General features: G+C 48.9%; 1 protein-coding gene across 2 annotated transcripts; it reads left to right on the forward strand.

Moving 5' to 3' along the window:
* Positions 1-15,639, forward strand: LOC129708471 (uncharacterized). 2 transcript variants are annotated; one of them, XM_055654279.1, is made up of 4 exons: positions 1-815; positions 2,680-2,851; positions 9,033-10,585; positions 14,859-15,639. In XM_055654279.1, exons 3-4 carry the CDS (start codon positions 10,314-10,316, stop codon positions 15,196-15,198), a joined length of 612 nt encoding a protein of 203 aa, XP_055510254.1. In that variant the 5' UTR covers positions 1-815; positions 2,680-2,851; positions 9,033-10,313; the 3' UTR covers positions 15,199-15,639. The 2 variants fall into 2 exon arrangements, with proteins under 2 accessions (XP_055510254.1, XP_055510253.1); XM_055654278.1 differs by lacking the exon at positions 14,859-15,639 and having other exon boundaries at positions 9,033-10,273.
* Positions 15,640-21,288: the final 5,649 nt, after the last annotated feature.

Genomic DNA, 21,288 nt, shown 5'->3' on the forward strand with positions numbered 1-21,288 from the left:
CGTTGCCTATTTCCTTAGCTCCATAGATGCTGCTGCACCATAACACAGTGGGTCAGGCAGCATCTGTGGAGAACATGGATAGGTGACGTTTCACAGAGTGCTGGAGTAACTCAGCGGGTCAGGCTGCATCTGTGGAGAACATGGATAGGGGAAATCTCAGCTATGGAACAGGGATCCCGACCTGAAACGTCACCTATCCATGTTACATAGAAACATAGAAAATAGGTGCAGCAGGAGGCCATTCGACCCTTTGAGCCAGCACCGCCATTCATTGTGTTCATGGCTGATCGTCCCCTATCAATAACCCGTGCCTGCCTTCTCCACATATCCCTTGATTCCACTAGCCCCTAGAGCTCTATCTAACTCTCTCTTAAATCCATCCAGTGACTTGGCCTCCACTGCCCTCTGTGGCAGGGAATTCCACCAATTCACAACTCTCTGCGTGAAAACGTTTTTTCTCACCTCCGTCTTAAATGGCCTCCCCTTTATTCTAAGACTGTGTGGCCCCTGGTTCTGGACTCACCCAACATTGGGAACATTTTTCCTGCATCTAGCTTGTCCAGTCCTTTAATAATTTTATATGTTCTCCAGAGATGCTGCCTGACCCGCCGAGTTACTCCAGCACTCGGTGCTTAACAGCACCTGCAATTCCTCAACCAGCTTTCCCACGGGAATTGAGTCTCTGCACAATTCCTTTTTTCCAGGAACATTCCGCGTCTAAAATGGACCGCCCAAATAAAGCAAAACCATTGAACGTCACGGGCAAGAAAAAACACAGAAAGAAGACGAAGGTAAAACAAACAGAGAGCAAAGAGGTGAGAGAGATTGTGAGGTCACTCAATCTGTCCCCTCTCGCGAAAACGTTGTTGGTGTCATAAGGGATAGGAGCAGAATTAGGCCATTCGGCCCATCAAGTCTACTCCGCCATTCAATCACGGCTGATCTATCTCTCCCTCCTAACCCCATTCTCCTGCCTTCTCCCCATAACCCCTGACACCCGCACTAATCAAGAATCTATCCATCTCTGCCTTAAAAATGTCCACTGACTTGTGGCCTCCACAACATTCAGTGGCAAAGAATTCCACGGATCCACCACCCTCCGACTAAAGAAATTCCTCCTCATCTCCTTCCTAAAAGAGCGCCCTTTAATTCTGAGGCTGTGCCCTCTGGTCCTAGACTCTCCCACCAGTGGAAACATCCTCTCCGCATCCACTCTATCCAAGCCACCAGTGCTCACCGCAGGTAGGACTAATGTATAGTTTAGTTTAGAGATACAGCACAGAAACAGGCCCTTTGGCCCACCGAGTCCGCGCCGACCAGCGATCCCCGTACACTAACACTATCCTACACACCAGGGATAATTTACAATATTTTTACCAAAGCCAATTAACCTACAAACCTGTGTTTAAGAAGGAACTGCAGATGCTGGAGAATCGAAGATTACACAAAAAAGCTGGAGAAACTCAGCGGGTGCAGCAGCATCTAGATGCTGCTGCACCCGCTGAGTTTCTCCAGCTTTTTTGTGTAACCTAACCTACAAACCTGCTGAGTTACTCCAGCACTTTGTGTCCTTTTGTGTAAACTAGCCTCTGCAGTTCCTTGTTTACGCAAGATGGTGACAATTTTGGGAGATTGTAGCCCCAGCATCTAGTAGCTGTAAGTGCAGGAAGGAACTGCATATGCTGGTTCTCATCAAAGATAGACACAACATGCTGGAGTAACTCAGCGGGTGAGGCAGCATCTCTGGAGCGAAGGAATAGGCGACGTTTTGGGTCGAGACCTTCAGTTACTCCAGCACTCTGTGAAACGTCACCTATCCATGTTCTCCACAGATGCTGCCTGACCCGCTGAGTTACTCCAGCACTCTGTGAAACGTCACCTATCCATGTTCTCCACAGATGCTGCCTGACCCATTGAGTTATGGTGCAGCAGCATCTATGGAGCTAAGGAAATAGGCAACGTTTCGGGCCAAAATCCTTCTGGAAATAGGCAAACGTTGCCTATTTCCTTAGCTCCATAGATGCTGCCTGACCCGCTGAGTTACTCCAGCACTCTGTGAAATGTCACCTATCCATGTTCTCCACAGATGCTGCCTGACCCGCTGAGTTACTCCAGCACTCTGTGAAACGTCACCTATCCATGTTCTCCACAGATGCTGCCTGACCCACTGAGTTACTCCAGCATTTTTGTCTACCTTCAATTTTTGCAGCATCTGCAGTTCTTTCTTAAACTAAATTAAATGTAAATTGTCCCTAATGTGTGTGTAGGATAGTGTTAATGTGCGGGGATCGCTGGTCAGTGCGGGCTCGGTGGGCAGAAGGGCCTTAATCTGTGCTGTATCTCCAAAACTAAACTAAACTAAGCCAAAAATTAAACAGAAGTTAAAACTATCACTAAACTTGTGTAGCTGCACCCAATTGGCCAGAGACAGCAACAGCACTGTGGTAGTTGAGGCCACAGTTCATTGGCTATATTTAAGAGGGAGTTAGATGTGTCCCTTGTGGCTAAGGGGATCAGAGGGTATGGAGAGAAGGCAGGTACAGGATACTGAGTTGGATGATCAGCCATGATCATATTGAATGGCGGTGCAGGCTCGAAGGGCCGAATGGCCTACTCCTGCACCTATTTTCTATGTTTCTATGTATCTAAATGAATGCTAACTTTGACCCCGTCTAATAGGTGAAGCTGGAAAAGGCGGCAAGGGAGTTCCAGAGGAACGGCAGTGAGTACAGACCCTTCCTGGAGCGCATGGACAAGTGGCTGAAAGCACATCACCAGCAGGCCATGCAACTCTTCTGCAAATACGACAAGGCCGGCAACGGCTTGCTTCAGTACGACCAGTTCAAACTGGGTAATTGGAGATATTAATCTCGGTCAACGTAACCTTCACCGCATATATTACGCATGATACACATTCCACCGCGTAATCCAGGCCACATTTTGTGCCTTCCACCACTGTGATCAATGCCGTGGTGGATGTTTGTGTTAACATTTTACTTCGGAGTCATGTGAGTGACTACGTGAAGACCCCGCCAGCACATGTGTGCGGCATAGCGTCTCACGCGGTGCAACAGCGACGGGCGGGGGTGGAGCGCTCCCGCGGCAAACTTGAAACGGATCGACAGGTAAGGAGAACATTTATTCTAAAGTATTTCTTCCCGTTGCTGTGCTTCATGTTACAGCACGTTGGACAAGCAGAAGGATAAACGGACACCTGGGAAAGTTCCAACAGCCGATAGCCATGAGTGACCGGCAACTCCAGGACCACAGGCTGGGAGGAACTAGGAAGGTTCGGACAGTCGGGGACGACCAGCGCAGGCTGAGCTCAGCACCGCGGGCTGCATACCCGGCAACAGCACCGCGGGCTGCATACCCGGCAACAGCGCAGCGGGCTGTATACCCGGCAACAGCGCAGCGGGCTGCATACCCGGCAACAGCGCAGCGGGCTGCATACCCGGCAACAGCGCAGCGGGCTGTATACCCGGCAACAACGCCGCGGGCTGCAGGCAAGCAGGACAGGAGTCGGTCCGGCCGATAGACTCGGGGAGTCCGGCCAGGAGGACGCGCTGCCCAAGGGCAGTGGAAGTGACCGTTGGAGTGGTTACTAAGGTCCACTTACCGACTCCAACTCTGCTAAGCCGAATCCAGCGCCATGAGTCGTACAGCCCAAAGCAGCGCAGCAGGCTGGAGGCAAAGCCCAGCAGGACTCAGCCCGGCCGATCAAACTCATCTGAGTCCGGCCGAAGGGGCTCGCTGCCCGAGTGCAGCAGAGGTCCACCCGTGACTTGCTCCGGGAGATGGAGCAAGCTCACTATGGGAGTGTTCTCACTCCCACAACAGCACCTTATCGAGGGCTGTAAAACAATGCATCTCCCTCGATAGAGGAGAGCATTGTGGACCAGGGCTGGGCTGGTCCGGAAGAAGGGGACGTGGCTGAAGAAAACGGCAGTGTGCTGGGGGTGCAGAATCCTAAGGAGCTACTGGGAGTGGTCAGCAAACTTGCGGATCAACGAGAGTAGGAGTAGCATTACAGACCATGCTGGCGGCCAGCATCGACTACCTGAACTTCCATCCTCTGCAGGAACAGGTAACTAAATTACGGAGAAGTACAGTATATGCCTCCTGTGAACTTTACTTCGTTAAAAGTGCCTGCAGTGAACAATGCGATCTGGGGGTAGAGTGGGACTGGCACAAAAATACAGCAGGGCAAACTACAGAAGATTCTAAACCTTCTGACAGCGGGCATATCATTGGTTGCTCGCCTAGACGATGGTACAGAGATGACAGCAGGTTTGACATTGCTCCGCAGTGCCCACTATGAGATCAAGTGCTTGCAGGAACACAGTAAACCTGCACGAAACCCCAAATTTGCAGGGGGGGGGGGGGGGGGGGGAACTTGTCTAAACAAGTAAGAAAGCTCGACGAAGAGTTTTAAAGCCGTCGCGCTCATGAGGGCGTCATCAACAACGGGCAGACCACACACCTGAGACGGCAGCACCCCTATGCATCCACCAGCAGGCATCAACACCAGGACGCCGGTGAAAAGCATGAGGGCCGCGCAGCAACCACGAAGGCCAATGCCCAGAGCGACCCTCATGGAAAACGTGCCAACCCCGCACTCCGGCAGAAGTTGAAGAAAGGGACGTATCACCGGCAACCAGGGAGGTAGGTGGATCTGGTTCTTTCCAGAACACTAAGGTGTACGACCTGTACTAACAGGGGGAATGTTACACTTGTTTTGGGAGACATGGAGGGATCATTGTCGATACCTAAAATTTAACTGGATGGGGCAATTATGGCAGTGCATAGCATTGCCTAATGGGCTAAACTTCAGCCCCAAGACTGTTCACCAAGATATTAAAACTGGCCTTGGCAATACTTAGGAAACAAAATATATTGTCATGGCATATCTTGATGATATATCAATTGTGGGGAAAAACCCTGGAACTAGCTAAATCAGCAGTTTTAGCTACCAAAGCTCTGGGGTCATCTCCATCCAGATAAATCCAAGTTGATGTCATCCACAACTATGGACTTTCTGGGATTTACAATTAACATTATCCATATGTCTGTAACATTGCCAAAGAGTAAAGCAGCAGACTTGGTGGAAGCCTACAACAAAATTAATTATTACAAAATAAACCATCTATTCGACAGGAGACAAGGGTAACTGGGAAACTAGTAGCAGCATTTCCAGCTACTCAGTTTGGGCCTTGCATCATTAAAGCTCAAAAAGGGCAAAAGTGCAAGAGTGAAAATACCTTGCAGGTCACCTTGATCGACCTATGCAGTTACCAGCCAAATCAATTCGGAGTTATAACGATGAAAGGGAATAGTTGGCATAGTTCCAGCCCATCATTATTAGTAACCGAGTTACAGAGAAAGGTTGAACAAGTTAGGGCTTTATTCTTTGGAGCGCAGAAGGTTAAGGGGGGACTTGATAGAGGTTTTTAAAATGATGAGAGGGATAGACAGAGTTGACTTGAAAAGCTTTTCCCACTGAGAGTAGGGAAGATTCAAACAAGGGGACATGACTTGAGAATTAAGGGACTGAAGTTTAGGGGTAACATGAGGGGGAACTTCTTTACTCAGAGAGTGGTAGCTGTGTGGAATGAGCTTCCAGTGAAGGTGGTGGAGGCAGGTTCGTTTTTATCATTTAAAAATAAATTGGATAGTTATATGGACGAGAAAGGAATGGAGGGTTATGGTCTGAGCGCAGGTATATGGGACTAGGGGAGATTATGTGTTCGGCACGGACTAGAAGGGTCGAGATGGCCTGTTTCCGTGCTGTAATTGTTATATGGTTATATGGTTAACCGTCATTACTAAAAATACTGGGTATGAATTATTTAAAGTTGGGTGCGTTTCATGGGCTAAAAGCCTACTGTTCAACAATGCACCATCTGCATGTCCGCCTACAAATTGATAATACCACAGTGGTGGCATATATTAATCATATGGGTGGAATAAAATCAATATCACGTGTCAATCTGAGCAATACAATCTGGCAATGGTGTGTTAACATACATATTTGGCTATCAGCAAACTTACCTACCAGGTAAGTTCAATACAGTGGCACACACCAGGTCATGAAAATTCAATGACAGCACTGAATGGTTGTTGGGCCACAAATAAGTTTGCTGATATTACTAAAAGATAGGGACACCAGATATCGATCCATTTGGGTCTAGATCACCAGTTACCAACATATGCCGCTTGTGAACCACACCTGGGGCAGCAGCAATGGACGTTACTCACTGAATGGGGAATAATTGTTTACAATGTTTTCCCCTCCTGCCTCATCAGTCGGATCTTAAGCAAAATACATATGGTCTCAACATCAGGTGTCTTGAAAGTACCTGATTGGCCTACACAGCCATGGATCCCTGTGGTCTCGGACATAGCCTCTGAACCACAGTCCACCATGCTAGATCTGGGCTGGTGGACAGGACCACAAGCATGATCACGGCGGCCTATCAAGAATCAACAAGGACTGGTGTAGCGTATAACACAGCGACAACCACCAACGTCCTGGGAATTCCTATCCAGCCTCCATGTAGATGAAGGACTGAGATGGATGGATCTGGGACGTCAGTGTTGTACTAACATTGCTAGGGGCACAAGCAATGTCCCTGTCCCTGGGGGAAAACTGACATGTATGCTGATAGTACTGGTCTCAGCTCTAAGGGTGCAGTTTCTACATAAACTGAGACTGGGATATATGATGGCATCTCCAGAAAAGATAACGTTGCATATTAGAGCTTGTTAAACAAGATCAACCAGGAGCATCAGGACAATATTATGAATTCCAGGCATACCCATCTAACACTCGACTGTGTGTAATGACATACCTTCTATACCTTAAGACTACCTAAACTTTAAGAGGAAGTAAATTGGCACTATGGGCAGCAACAAACAGCCGAATGGCCGGGTATCAGTACAAACCATCTCTAGATGGCTCAGACAGGTTTTGGGAGCTGCTGGGTGGATACTGACATCTTAAATCTCTATTAGTCTGAAGAAGGGTTTCGGCCTGAAGCGTTGCCTATTTCCTTCGCTCCATAGATGCTGGTGCATCCGCTGAGTTTCTCCAGCATTTTTGTGTATCTTAAATCTCTATCCACAAGGGCAGCAGCAACATCGGCAGCTAGAGACAAGGAAGTGCCTATGGACCATATCCTGGCAACAGCAGGATGGTCTAGCGAAAGACCTTCCAATTCTTTATAAAAAGCCAATAACCAAACCTACGCTGTTGCAGAATGAAGTTTAAATTCAGTAATAAATTTAGCCCAAGGGAGCATTATTTTGTTAAAATAAATTGTTATTGTCTGAATTGGATACATGTCTGAATACAATAACATACTTCCTCCCTTGAATGACTTCGGCAGTGAGTGAAGCATGGACTGTTCCACGGCTTGAAATCACAGAGCTTTAAAATCTTCACGTAGTCACTCGCGTGACTCCGAAGTAAAATAGTACGATGAGGGATTACGTGCCCTCTGCTCCCGCCCTCTATTATAAAGGTCAACTGGTATATTAGTTCTTCTTATCTTACTATGTTTATTTCAATTACTATTACTGTGATTCCACACCGCTGCTTTGAAGAATGTCGCGCATGCGTGCTGACGGGGTCTTCACGTAATCCCTCATCGTAACTCCTCATAAAATAAAGATCAAACTTCAAACTGGTAAGTTCGTGTTTAATCGTACTATTTTCTATTGTGTTTTTGTGTGTTCTTTTTCATTGTACCGCTGCTGGCAAATTCATTTAACTTGCACTTTATGCTCAAGTGTCGAATAAAACTGATATTGATTGGTATTGAGTAAGACTGCAGATACTGATAACTTGCTTGTCCCTTAGTTTGGAGATCTGTAAGTCAATGCGAAGAGTGTATTGTTCTCTCTGCATGGGTTTTAAAAATGTTTTGTGGTTCACCCAATACTTTGCAATGGTTTGATGACAAAATAGGAATGTTGCTCACTTACCCGTCTGCTCCCAGCAAACTGCTCCACTCATACACAGATTGCAAATTGGATTCATTAGTTTAGTTGGGTTTAGTTTGGAGATACAGCGGGGAATTCTGTGACCTCTACTCCTCGACTCTCCCACCAGTGGAAACATCCTCTCCACATCCACTCTGTCCAAGCCCCCTGTCCTCACCACAGATGGACAACAGACAATAGGTGCAGGAGGAGGCCATTCGGCCCTTCGAGCTAGCACCGCCATTCAATGTGATCATGGCTGATTGATCATCCCCAATCAGTACCCTGTCCCTGCCTTCTCCCCATATCTCCTGACTCCGCTATCTTTAAGAGCCCTATCTAGCTCTCTCTTGAAACATAGGACTAACGTTTAGTTTAGAGATACAGCGCAGAACAGGCCATTCGGCCCACCTGGTCCACACTGACCAGCGATCCCCGCACATTAACACTATCCTACACCCTCCAGAAACAATATACATTTATCCCAAGCCAATTAACCTACAAACCCGCACATCTTTGGAGTGTGGGAGGAAACTGAAGATCTCGGAGAAAACCCACGCAGGTCACGGGGAGAACGTGCAAACTCCGTACAGACAGCACCCGTAGTCGGGATCGAACCCGGGGTCTCTGGCGCTGTGAGGCAGCAGCTCTACCCGCTGGGGTAAAGGTTGAGGACCACATGTTTCACACAGGGGGGCACGTGGGTATAACAAGCTGCCAGGGGCAGGTACAATAACTAGGGTGGCCTCATGCCACAGCGGTAGAGTTGCTGCCACTCAACACCGGAGACCCGCCTCCCATCCTGACCACAGGTGCTGTCTGTACGGAGTTCGCACGTTGCCGAAGGGCCTGCTTCTGTGTTGTGATCGGTACGGGTGTCAGAGATTACAGGGGTGAAGGCAGGAGAATGGGGGGAGTTGGATCAGCCGTGATTGAATGGCGGAGTAGACTTGATGGGCCGAATGGCCTGATTCTACAACTATTCCTTATGACCAAACTGAACAAAAATAGGGGGAAAAAAAGATGACATCCATGTTTCAATGTTGCAGGAATGCGGGACTTGAAGATTCCTTGTGTAGATGTTCAGCTGCACGTCCTGGCTAGACTGCTGGACCCACACAACAGCGGGACCATCGACTATGTGGAACTAGGGAGCGGTCTTGACAAAGCCAGGCCAGTACTCTCAGGTCTTTTGAGGTCCATTTGCGAGGGGAATGAACTTAGAGGAGCATTTTTGTTTTTTCCCCACAGTCCACGGGACATTGGGAGAGCAGCCGACAGGATCAAAGTCCTCGATAGACAGATATACACAAAATGGCGGAGTAACTCAGCGGGTCAGGCAGCATCTGTGGAGAACATGGATAGGTGACGTTTCACAGAGTGCTGGAGTAACTCAGCGGGTCAGGCAGCATCTGTGGAGAACATGGATAGGTGACGTTTCACAGAGTGCTGGAGTAACTCAGCGGGTCAGGCAGCATCTGTGGAGAACATGGATAGGTGACGTTTCACACAGTGCAGGAGTAACTCAGCGGGTCAGGCAGCATCTATGGAGCTAAGGAAATAGGCAATGTTTCGGGCCGAAACCCATAAGGGTTTCGGCCCGAAACGTTGCCTATTTCCAGAAGGATTTCGGCCCGAAACGTTGCCTATTTCCTTAACTCCATAGATGCTGCTGCACCATAACTGAGTGGGTCAGGCAGCATCTGTGGAGAACATGGATAGGTGACGTTTCACAGAGTGCTGGAGTAACTCAGCGGGCCAGGCAGCATCTGTGGAGAACATGGATAGGTGACGTTTCACAGAGTGCTGGAGTAACTCAGCGGGTCAGGCAGCATCTGTGGAGAACATGGATAGGTGACGTTTTGGATCGGTAACTTTCTTCAATCTGAAGAAGGGGTCCCGAGGGCGGTGAATCTGTGGAATTCTTTGCCACAGACGGCTGTGGAGGCCACAAGTCAGTGGATATTTAGATTCAGCAGAGATAGATAGATTTTTGATTAGTGCGGGTGTCAGAGGTTGTGGGGAGAAGGCAGGAGAATGGGATTGGGAGGGAGAGATATTTAAGAAGGAACTGCAGACGCTGGAAAAATCGAAGGTCGATAAAAATGCTGGAGAAACTCAGCGGGTGAGGCAGCATCTATGGAGTGAAGGAATAGGTGACGTTTCGGGTCGAGACCCTTCCGGGTCTCGACCCGAAACGGCACCTATTCCTTCGGGGTCTCGAGACCCTTCTTCAGACTGAGATAGAATGAGGGAGAGATAGATCAGCCGTGATTGAATGGCGGAGTAGACTCGATGGGCCGAATGGCCTAATTCTACTCCAATTCCATATGAAACTTATAAGCGATGCTTTCTTCATGCAGAGATTGACATTCTATGCTTTCAGGCACGATCGGAGCAGCATTGAGGATGAAGACAATGAGGAGGATGAGGCGGGAGCAGGGGAGGGGGGCGATGGTGGGCCAACAGAGAGCGGCTCCAGGGAGGAGGACACAGCCGGCGGGGAAGAGGGACCTTCTCTGGTGATCACCAAGGATGAGCTGACTCGTTGCCCCTGCTGCCGCCTTGGTGTGTGGACCCCTCTCCGAGTGTCTGAGGCCAGGTACAGCCTGCTGCACCACCTTGCTCTCTCTCTCTCTCCACGTAACAAGCGCATGGTTCCTTGAAGGTCGAGTCGCAGGTAGATAAGGCGGTCAAAAAAGGCTTTTGCCACTTTGGCCTTCCAACAGTCAGAGTATTGAGTATAGGAACTGCAGATGCTGGAGAATCGAAGGTTACACAAAAAAGCTGGAGAAACTCAGCGGGTGCAGCAGCATCTATGGAGCGACGGAAATAGGCAACATTTCGGGCCTCTGAAGAAGGGTTTCGGCCCGAAACGTTGCCTATTTCCTTCGCTCCATAGATGCTGCTGCACCCGCTGAGTTTCTCCAGCTTTTTTGTGTAACCTAAATATTGAGTATAGGAGTTGGGAGGTCGTGTTGCAGTTGTATAAGACGTTGGTGAGACCACACCTGGAGTCTTGTGTGCAGTTTTGGCCCCCTAATTTGAGGAAGGACATTCTTGCTATTGAGGGAGTGCAGCGTAGGTTTACAAGGTTAATTCCCGGGATGGCGGGACTGTCATATGCTGAGAGAATGGAGCGGCTGGGCTTGTACACTCTGGAGTTTAGAAGGATGAGAGGGGGGGGGATCTCATTGGAACATATAAGATTGTTATGGGTTTTGACACCCTAGAGGCAGGAAACATGTTCCCGATGTTGGGAGAGTCCTGAACCAGGGGCCACAGTTTAAGAATAAGGAATAAGCCATTTAGAACTCACTCAGCGGGTGAGGCAGCATCTATGGAGCGAAGGAAATAGGCCAAGTTTTGGGCTGAAAACCTTCTTCAGTTCCAGACACCGTGTTATAGGAAAGATATTGTCAAGCTGGAAAGGGTTCAGAGAAGATTTACGAGGATGTTGCCAGGACTAGAGGGTGTGAGCTACAGGGAGAGGTTGAGTAGGCTGGGTCTCTATTCCATGGAGCGCAGGAGGATGAGGGGAGATCTTATAGAGGTGTACAATATCATGAGAGGAATAGATCGGGTAGATGCACAGAGTCTCTCGCCCAGAGTAGGGGAATCGAGGACCAGAGGTTCAAGGATGAAGGGGCAAAGATTTAATAGAAATCTGAGGGGTAACTTTTTCACACAAAGGGTGGTGGGTGTATGGAACGAGCTGCCAGAGGAGGTAGTCGAGGCTGGGGCTATCCCATCGTTTAAGTTAGACAGGTACATGGATAGGACAGGTTTGGAGGGATATGGACCAAGTGGAGGCAGGTGGGACTAGTGTAGCTCGGACATGTTGGGCGGTGTGGGCACGTTGGGCCAAAGGGCCTGTTTCCACACAGTAACACTCGATGACAAGCCAGCGATTCCAGGAACTAACTCAAAACCCACCAGGTCTTTCGATATTGGAATTTTAAATGGGAATGGAGAGAGAGAGAGAGATAGAGAGAGAGAGTGAGATAGAAAGAGATAGAGAGAGATAAAGAGATACTGCAAATAAATTGAAACAATCAACCACATTTATCTAATCCCACACTCCCCTAATCCAATTCAGCGGGTCAGGCAGCATCTGTGGAGAACATGGATAGGTGACGTTTCACAGAGTGCTGGAGTAACTCAGCGGGTGCAGCAGCATCTATGGAGCTAAGGAAATAGGCAACGTTTCGGGCCGAAACCCAGAAGGGTTTCGGCCCGAAACGTTGCCTATTTCCAGAAGGGTTTCGGCCCGAAACGTTACCTATTTCCTTAGCTCCATAGATGCTGCTGCACCATAACTCAGTGGGTCAGGCAGCATCTGTGGAGAACATGGATAGGTGACGTTTCACAGAGTGCTGGAGTAACTCAGCGGGTCAGACAGCATCTGTGGGGAACATGGATAGGTGACGTTTCACAGAGTGCTGGAGTAACTCAGCGGGTCAGACAGCATCTGTGGGGAACATGGATAGGTGACGTTTCACAGAGTGCTGGAGTAACTAAGCGGGTCAGGCAGCATCTGTGGAGAATATGGATAGGTGACGTTTTGGGTCAGGACCCTTCTTCAATCAAGAGGTGTAAAGGGATTTGGGAGCTGGTGCAGGATTCCCAAAAAGTTAATCTTGAAGTCGAATTGGTAGTAAAGAAAGCAAACTCAATGCTAGCATTTATTTGAAGAATGGCTTGTAGACAAACACAGGGATGTAATGTTGAGGCTCTATAAGGTGCTGGTCAGGCCGCATTTGGATATTGTGAGCAATTTTGGGCCCCATATCCGAGGAAGGGTGTGTTGGGTCTGGAGCGGGTTCAGAGCAGGTTTACAAGAATGATCCCAGGAATGAGTGGGTTAACATATGATGAGCGTTTGTCGACACTGGGCCTCTACTCGCTGGAGTTTAGTAGAATAGAAACATAGAAACATAGAAAATAGGTGCAGGAGTTGAAAGAGTTAGTTATTAATTGATTGTTGTCAATATTTAAGCTTTCCTGTTGTAAAAGGCCAATTGTAATGCATGATGGGATTTGGACAACTCCCATCGAGACAAGGGTTATTTCAACTTAAGGTGAAAAGTTCGCAGCTCTCTTGCAAGGTTTTTTAATGTAAGTTGAAGAGGTTAATCAGATAAGAAGGGGCCCAGAGGATGCCATTGGGGTGACTGGCTTTTGGTAAAGAGTGAAAAACAACTCCATATTTGGAGGTGGATGATGGTTTTTGTACATTACATCATGCAATTGGTTTTATTTCAGTAGGTATATAAACTTCCGTGTTCTGGTATTTCTTTGTGTGTGCTGCTGGAGATTCAGACGTGAAACTGTTGCCCCTGGGTCGCTACGTCCACACCTGTCAGATGTTAAATTAAAGCTTTGTATGGTCTTAAGAATTTGTACTTTGTCTATCTTTTAAGTGAACTTTTTCCAGAGTAGGCCATTCGGCCCTTCGAGCCTGCACTGCCATTCAATATGATCATGGCTGATCATCCAACTCAGTATCCCGTACCTGCCTTCTCTCCATACCCCCTGATCCCCTTAATCACATCTAACTCCCTCTTAAATATAGCCAATGAACGGGCCTCAACTACATTCTGTGGCAGAGAATTCTAGAGATTCACCACTCTCTGTGTAAAAAATGATTTTCTCATCTCGGTCCTAAAAGATTTCCCCCTTATCCTTAAACTGTGACCCCTTGTTCTGGACTTCCCCAACATTGGGAACAATCTTCCTGCATCTAGCCTGTCCAACCCCTTAAGAGTTTTGTAAGTTTCCATAAGATCCCCCCTCAATCTTCTAAATTCTATCCGAGTCTATCCAGCCGAGTCTATCCAGTCTTTCTTCATATGAAAGTCCTGACATCCCAGGAATCAGTCTGGTGAACCTTCTTTGTACTCCCTCTATGGCAAGAATGTCTTTCCTCCGATTAGGAGACCAAAACTGTACACAATACTTCAGGGGGGATCTCATTGAAGCGTACAGGATAGTGAAAGGCCTGGATAGAGTGGATGTGGAGAGGATGTTTCCACTGGTGGGAGAGTCTAGGACCAGAGGTCGTAGCCTCAGAATTAAAGGATGTTAGTTTAGGACGGAGATGAGGAGGAATTTCTTTAGCCAGGAGGTGGTGAATCTGTGGAATTGTTTGCCACAGAAGCAGAGAAGGCAGGAGCGGGGTACTATTGTCTGTTGTTGTGGAGGCCAAAATGGATATTTGTAAGGCTGAGATCGATAGATCCTTGATTGGTACGGTTGTCAGGGGTTACGGGGAGAAGGCAGGAGAATGGGATTGGGAGGGATTGATATTTAAGAAGGAACTGCAGACGCTGGAAAAATCGAAGGTAGATAAAAATGCTGGAGAAACTCAGCGGTGGAGGCAGCATCTATGGAGCGAAGGAATAGGTGACGTTTCGGGTCGAGATCTGGAGAAACTCAGCGGGTGAGGCAGCATCTATGGAGTGAAGGAATAGGTGACGTTTCGGGTCGAGTCTGGAGATACTCAGCGGGTGAGGCAGCATCTATGGAGTGAAGGAATAGGTGACGTTTCGGGTCGAGACCCTTCCGGGTCTCGACCCGAAACGGCACCTATTCCTTCGGGGTCTCGAGACCCTTCTTCAGACTGAGATAGAATGAAGGAGAGATAGATCAGCCATGATTGAATGGCGGAATAGACCCGATGGGCCAAATGGCCTAATTCTACTCCAATTCCATATGAAACTTATAAGCGATGCTTTCTTCATGCAGAGATTGACATTCTATGCTTTCAGGCACGATCGGAACAGCATGGCGGAGTAGTCCCGATGGGCCGAATGGCCTAACTCTGCTCCTATCACTTGTGTACGTGTGACTCTGGTGCTTTCCTTGCTCCGCAGGTACATCTCGCTCAGTCTCCGCATGGTCAGCTTCAACGGCCTGAAGTCCCACCCTGGCCACTTCCACCGCACGGTGCCCGCTCACACCAAGGTCCACGGGCTGATCGGCCAGATCCGGGGCCACACCGGCATCCACAGCACCAGCCTGGGCATCTACAGGGAGCCGTCCACCTGCCCGCAGTCAGCCTTGCCCGCCCAACTGTCCCTGGAGGAATGTGGATTCAACGGTGGGCCCCACCACTCCCCCACCTCCGCCTTCCTCTACTACGATTACAGCGTTGAGTTCAGTGACTGCCCGATACTAAACTGCGACCACTACATCAACTTCAGGAAGCTGTGACACTGGTCCAGGTGTTATTGCCACCGAGGTACAGTGAAAGGCATTGTCCTGCACGCTGCCCAAACACATCAGGTCTCCTGTCTCCTCAGATCCTGGTGAACTTCTACCGCTGCACCATCGAGAGCATCCTTACCAACTGCATCACAGTATGGTATGGCAACTGCTCTGTCTCCGACCGGAAGGCATTGCAGAGGGTGGTGAAAATTGCCCAACGCATCACCGGTTCCACGCTCCCCTCCATTGAGTCTGTCCAATGCAAGCGTTGTCTGCGGAGGGCGCTCAGCATCGCCAAGGACTGCTCTCACCCCAACCATGGACTGTTTACCCTCCTACCATCCGGGAGGCGCTACAGGTCTCTCCGTTGCCGAACCAGCAGGTCGAGGAACAGCTTCTTTCCAGCGGCTGTCACTCTACTCAACAACGTACCTCGGTGACTGCCAATCACCCCCCCCCCCCCCCCCCCCCCCCCCCCCCCACTTATTATTTTTTTATTCAAATTGTTTGCTATGTCGTTCTTCCAGGGAGATGCTAAATGCATTTCGTTGTCTCTGTACTGTACACTGACAATGACAATTAAAATTGAATCTGAATCTGAATCTGAATCTGATCAGGTAATACCAGTCTGAAGAAGGGTTTTGGCCTGAAACGTCGCCTATTTCCTTCACTCCATAGATGCTGCCTGTCCCATTGTGTTAACTCCAGCATTTTGTGTCTACCTTAGATCAGATAATACTATACATTAATACAATCAAGTCAAACTCCAGTCCAACAGGTGGAGCAAAGGGGAAGATACAGAGTGCAGAATATAGTTCTCAGCATTGTAGCGCATCAGTTCCACAGACAAAGTCCAATGTCCGCAATGGGGTAGAGGTGAATCGGACAGTACCCTAGCTTATGGAAGGGCCGTTCAGAAGCCGGATAACAGAGGGGAAGAAGCTGTTCCTGCATCGACTCTACCACTGTGCCCTGCCACCCGCCACCCCCCGCATTGTTACAGCTACAGAGAAAGTGCAGATTAAAAAAAAACTGCAAGGGTTACAAAAAAGTTGATTGGAAGATGGGGGGGGAAGAAGAGGGAATGACCGGGGGGGAGTAAAGTGGTCCTTGATTATGTTGGCTGCTTTTCTGAGGCAGATTGAAGAATAAAATTCTTAACTGCATCAGCTCATGTTCCACCAAGATGCAGCACAGAACTCCACAGCAGATCCTTCTTCCCTGTGGCTATCAAACTGTACAACTCCTTCTCCTTCTGTCGTGGGGTAGACTGAGACTGGACCCCCCCCTCCCCACCCCCACCCCCATCTTCTGCACGTCCCCCTATCCTTTCCACTCGTCACTTTCATTTCATGTCTCATGTATCTTGAGTGTTGGCAGTTCAATTTCCCTCCTGGAGTAAATAAAGTCGTATCGTATTGTTAACAGGGTCGTAAACACTGTATTCACAGGTAACATCATAGTAAAGGAAAGAAAGTAAATGTACAATAATTAGAAATCAATATTAATACAAAACCTCAACCTTCCTCGTCCAACCAAAATAGTTCATAGTTTTAACTGTATCTGCTGTTCTGGTTTCATATAAGTCCCCCATTCCCTCTCTCCCTCCCCCACCCTATTAGTCCGACTTGTCCTTTATAACAAGAGGAATCGAATATAGGAGCAAAGAGGTCCTTCTGCAGTTGTACAGAGCCCTAGTGAGACCACACCTGGAGTATTGTGTGCAGTTTTGGTCCCCTAATTTGAGGAAGGACATTCTTGCTATTGAGGGAGTGCAGCGTAGGGTTACAAGGTTAATTCCCGGGATGGCGGGACTGTCATATGCTGACAGAATGGAGCAGCTGGGCTTGTACACTCTGGAGTTTAGAAGGATGAGAGGGTATCTCATTGAAACATATAAGATTATTAAGGGTTTGGACACGCTAGAGGCAGGAAACATGTTCCCGATGTTGGGGGAGTCCAGAACCAGGGGCTCCCTTGAACTACACCAAAGTTAGACACAGAATGCTGGAGTAACTCAGCGGGACAGAAGGGTCTCGATCTGAAACGTCACCCATTCCTTCTCTCCACAGATGCTGCCTGACCCGCTGAGTTACTCCAGCACTCTGTGAAACGTCACCTATCCATGTTCTCCACAGATGCTGCCTGACCCGCTGAGTTACTCCAGCACTCTGTAAAACGTCACCTATCCATGTTCTCCACAGATGCTGCCTGACCCGCTGAGTTACTCCAGCACTCTGTGAAACGTCACCTATCCATGTTCTCCACAGATGCTGCCTGACCCGCTGAGTTACTCCAGCACTCTGTGAAACGTCACCTATCCATGTTCTCCATAGATGCTGCCTGACCTGCTGAGTTACTCCAGCACTCTGTGAAACGTCACCTATCCATGTTCTCCCCAGATGCTGCTTGACCCACTGAGTTACTCCTGCACTTTGTGCCAGTCCGATGTGTCTGTGGGTTGGGGTGGACATGATGGGCCGAAGGGCCAGTTTCTGTGCCGTACCGAGACTGGCGCACCGACCGTTCTCCCGCAGTGTTGGAGATTGAAGCAGAAATGTTTTACTACCAGTGTAATGGGCCCTGGGGAGACTATTGTGGTGTCATAGAGTGATACAGTGTGGAAACAGGCCCTTCGGCCCAACTTGCCCACACCGGACAACAGACCCCATCTACACTAGTCCCATATGCCCGCGTTTGGCCCATATCCCTCCAAACCTGTCCTATCCATGTACCTGTCGAACTATGGGATAGTCCCAGCCTCAACTACCTCCTCTTGTTCCATACACCCAACACCCTGTGTTCCCGATGTTGGGGAAGTCCAGGACAAGGGGTCACAGCTTAAGGATAAGGGGGAAATCCTTTAAAACCGAGATGAGAAGAACTTTTTTCACACAGAGAGTGGTGAAATCTCTGGAACTCTCTGCCACAGAGGGTAGTTGAGGCCAGTTCATTGGCTATATTTAAGAGGGAGTTAGATGTGGCCCTTGTGGCTAAGGGGATCAGGGGGTATGGAGAGAAGGCAGGTACAGGATACTGAGTTGGATGATCAGCCATGATCATATTGAATGGCGGTGCAGGCTCGAAGGGCCGAATGGCCTACTCCTGCACCTAATTTCTATGTTTCTATTAAAATGTAACCCCTTGGATTCCTATTAAATCTTTCCCCCTTCACTTTGTACCTCTGTCCTCTGGTCCTCGATTCCTCTACTCTGGGCAAGAGACTCTGTGCGTCTGTCTACCCGATCTATTCCTCTCACGGTGATTGTGTGCAGGTTGCTTGTAACAGGAAACAAAAACAAAAGGTACTTACCACAGAGGGAGTTCAGCGAGGATTCACCTTGCTGCTCGTAGAGGTGGCAGGTGAACTGAATAAGATCGAGTAGACCAGGGCTCTATCTCCATAGATGCTGCCAATCAGTCTGAAGCTGGTTCCCGACCCGAAATGTCACCTATCCATGTTCTCCACAGATGCTGCCTGACCCGCTGAGTTACTCCAGCATTCTGTGAAACGTCACCTATCCATGTTCTCCACAGATGCTGCCTGACCCGCAGAGTTATGGTGCAGCAGCATCTATGGAGCGAAGGAAATAGGCAACGTTTCGGGCCGAAACCCTTCTGGAAATAGGCAAAGTTTCGGGCCGAAACCCGGAAGGGTTTCGGCCCGAAATGTTGCCTATTTCCTTAGCTCCATAGATGCTGCTGCACCCGCTGAGTTACTCTAGCACTCTGTGAAACGTCACCTATCCATGTTCACCACAGATGCTGCCTGACCCGCTGAGTTACTCCAGCATTTGTGCTTTTTTTGTTTGTAAACCAGCATCTGCAGTTCCTGGTTTCTACGGAATGTTTCTACATTACTGAGGCCAAGGTTCCAACCAGACACATCAGCTGGTAGTGGGGGAGGTGAGATGGTGACTCCTGACTAAATAATCTGGGCCTCGAGGCTCAGAGAATTGGGGGGGGGGGGGGGGTGTTTTGGACTGTTTAGTTTAGAGATACGGTGCGGAAACAGGCCCTTCAGCCCACCGAGTCCGCACCGACCAGCGACCCCTGCACATTAACACTATCCATGCCTGACCCGCTGAGTTACTCCAGCACTTTTGTCTACCTTCGATTTTCCAGCATCTGCAGTTCCTTCTTAAACATCCAGAATCAGTACCCCGTTCCTGCTTATTCCCCATATCCCTTGATTCTGTTAGCCCCAACAGCTAAATCTAACTGCCTGGAATACATGAAAAAGTGAATTGTCAGAAAAAGTCTCGACTGAAGAGAGGGACATTGGTGGATATCGGGGGGGGGGGGGGGAATCTGTTCCCCCCTTTTCTTGTCAAATATATGACAGCCACAATGCCAGTAGTAAGTCCCCAGGCTCTGCGATCGGAGCCTTCAAGGTCGATTCCAGTTGGAGGCCGCCTGCTCCTAGAATCTAGCAGCCCGAGACTAGCTGCAGTGTCCACGTCGCAGAGAGCGGTGAGTCTGTGGAATTCTGTGGAAATTTTGAGTCTGTGGAATTTTTTCTCACAGAGAGTGGTGAGCCTGTGGAATTCTCTGCCTCAGAGGGCGGTGGAGGCCGGTTCTCTGGATGCTTTCAAGAAAGAGCTAGATAGGGCTCTTAAAAATAGCGGAATCAGGGGATTTGGGGAGAAGGCAGGAACGGGGTACTGATTGGGGATGATCAGCCATGGTCACATTGAATGGCGGTGCTCGCTCGAAGGGCCGAATGGCCTACTCCTGCACCTATTGTCTGTTGTCGGGAAAACGAATTGAAAAAAACCCCACCTGCGGGCCGGATGATTTCGGGTTAGGGGCCGGATCCGGCCCACGAGCCGTAGGTCGATGACCCCTGTCCTAGACGTCAGGCCTTATTGTGTCCCCCCCCCACCCACCATGTTTCCACCCCTGCCTGACACATGCACGCACCCTAATCGTTGATCCACTGATGGTAAACAAGGAGCGAGCACAGCCAAGCCAACAAAAAGGGTTTATTAAACACACGTCTACAAATACATACAGCCCCCTGGCAAACCTGCAGACAACTGGAGGATTATATAGTCTCTTGTCTCAGCTGGTCCACCCCGAGGTGTTGCCAGATATACAGCAGCCAATCTCTTTCCGACGCCCGCACTCTCGTTAAAAGAAAAAAGCATCACTCCACTCAACATAAAACTATTTATTTCGTAAAGTCGTTATAAATTAGTAAAGCCAGGGGAGGGGCAGCCCCTTAGGTTTGGGTCGGATGCCAGCTCTGCAATTACTGAGTACATACATTCAAATAAAAACTTTACACTAGGCAGTTCAAGTGGGTTTTTTTTTTAAAAAGGCAGAAAAAGAGACCTTGTTTTTAAATTAATTGCAAACTGATGTCTCGTTACATTTTGAAATCTGAGGTGAGTTTCCAGCAAGTTCCCTTTATTACATTGGATTTGCAATTTCTATCGTTCCTCCCCACCAACCCCCCGCCCCCCCCCCCCCCCCCCCATATTCTAACAACGCAAAATGCTGGAGTTACTCAGCGGGCTAAGTCTCATTTCTAGGGAGAAGGAATGGGCGACGTTTCGGAGCGAGACCCTTCTTCTGAGACCACACCTGGAGCATTGTGTGCAGTTTTGGTCCCCTAATTTGAGGAAGGACATTCTTGCTATTGAGGGGGTGCAGCGTAGGTTTACAAGGTTAATTCCCGGGATGGCGGGACTGTCGTATGCTGAGAGAATGGAGCGGCTGGGCTTGTACACTCTGGAGCTTAGAAGGATGAGAGGGGATCTCATTGAAACATATACGATTATTAAGGGTTTGGACACGCTAGAGGCAGGAAACATGTTCCCGATGTTGGGGGAGTCCAGAACCAGGGGCCACAGTTTAAGAATAAGGAGTAAGTCATTTAGAACAGAGATGAGGAAACACTTTTTCTCACAGAGAGTGGTGAGTCTGTGGAATTCTCTGCCTCAGAAGGTGGTGGAGGCCGGTTCTCTGGATGCTTTCAAGAGAGAGCTAGATAGGGCTCTTAAAGATAGCGGAGTCTGGGGATATGGGGAGAAGGCAGGAACGGGGTACTGATTGGGGATGATCAGCCATGATCACATTGAATGGCGGTGC

Source organism: Leucoraja erinacea, chromosome 23 (assembly GCF_028641065.1).
Source record: "Leucoraja erinacea ecotype New England chromosome 23, Leri_hhj_1, whole genome shotgun sequence".
Classification (NCBI taxonomy): domain Eukaryota; kingdom Metazoa; phylum Chordata; class Chondrichthyes; order Rajiformes; family Rajidae; genus Leucoraja; species Leucoraja erinaceus.

Coding starts and splice junctions, on each gene's coding strand:
- LOC129708471 (XM_055654278.1), top strand. CDS start 594: ATGCTGCCTGACCCGCCGAGTTACTCCAGCACTCGGTGCTTAACAGCA. Junction 816..2,679: donor AACAAACAGAGAGCAAAGAG/GTGAGAGAGATT, acceptor CCCGTCTAATAG/GTGAAGCTGGAAAAGGCGGC. Junction 2,852..9,032: donor GTACGACCAGTTCAAACTGG/GTAATTGGAGAT, acceptor TCAATGTTGCAG/GAATGCGGGACTTGAAGATT.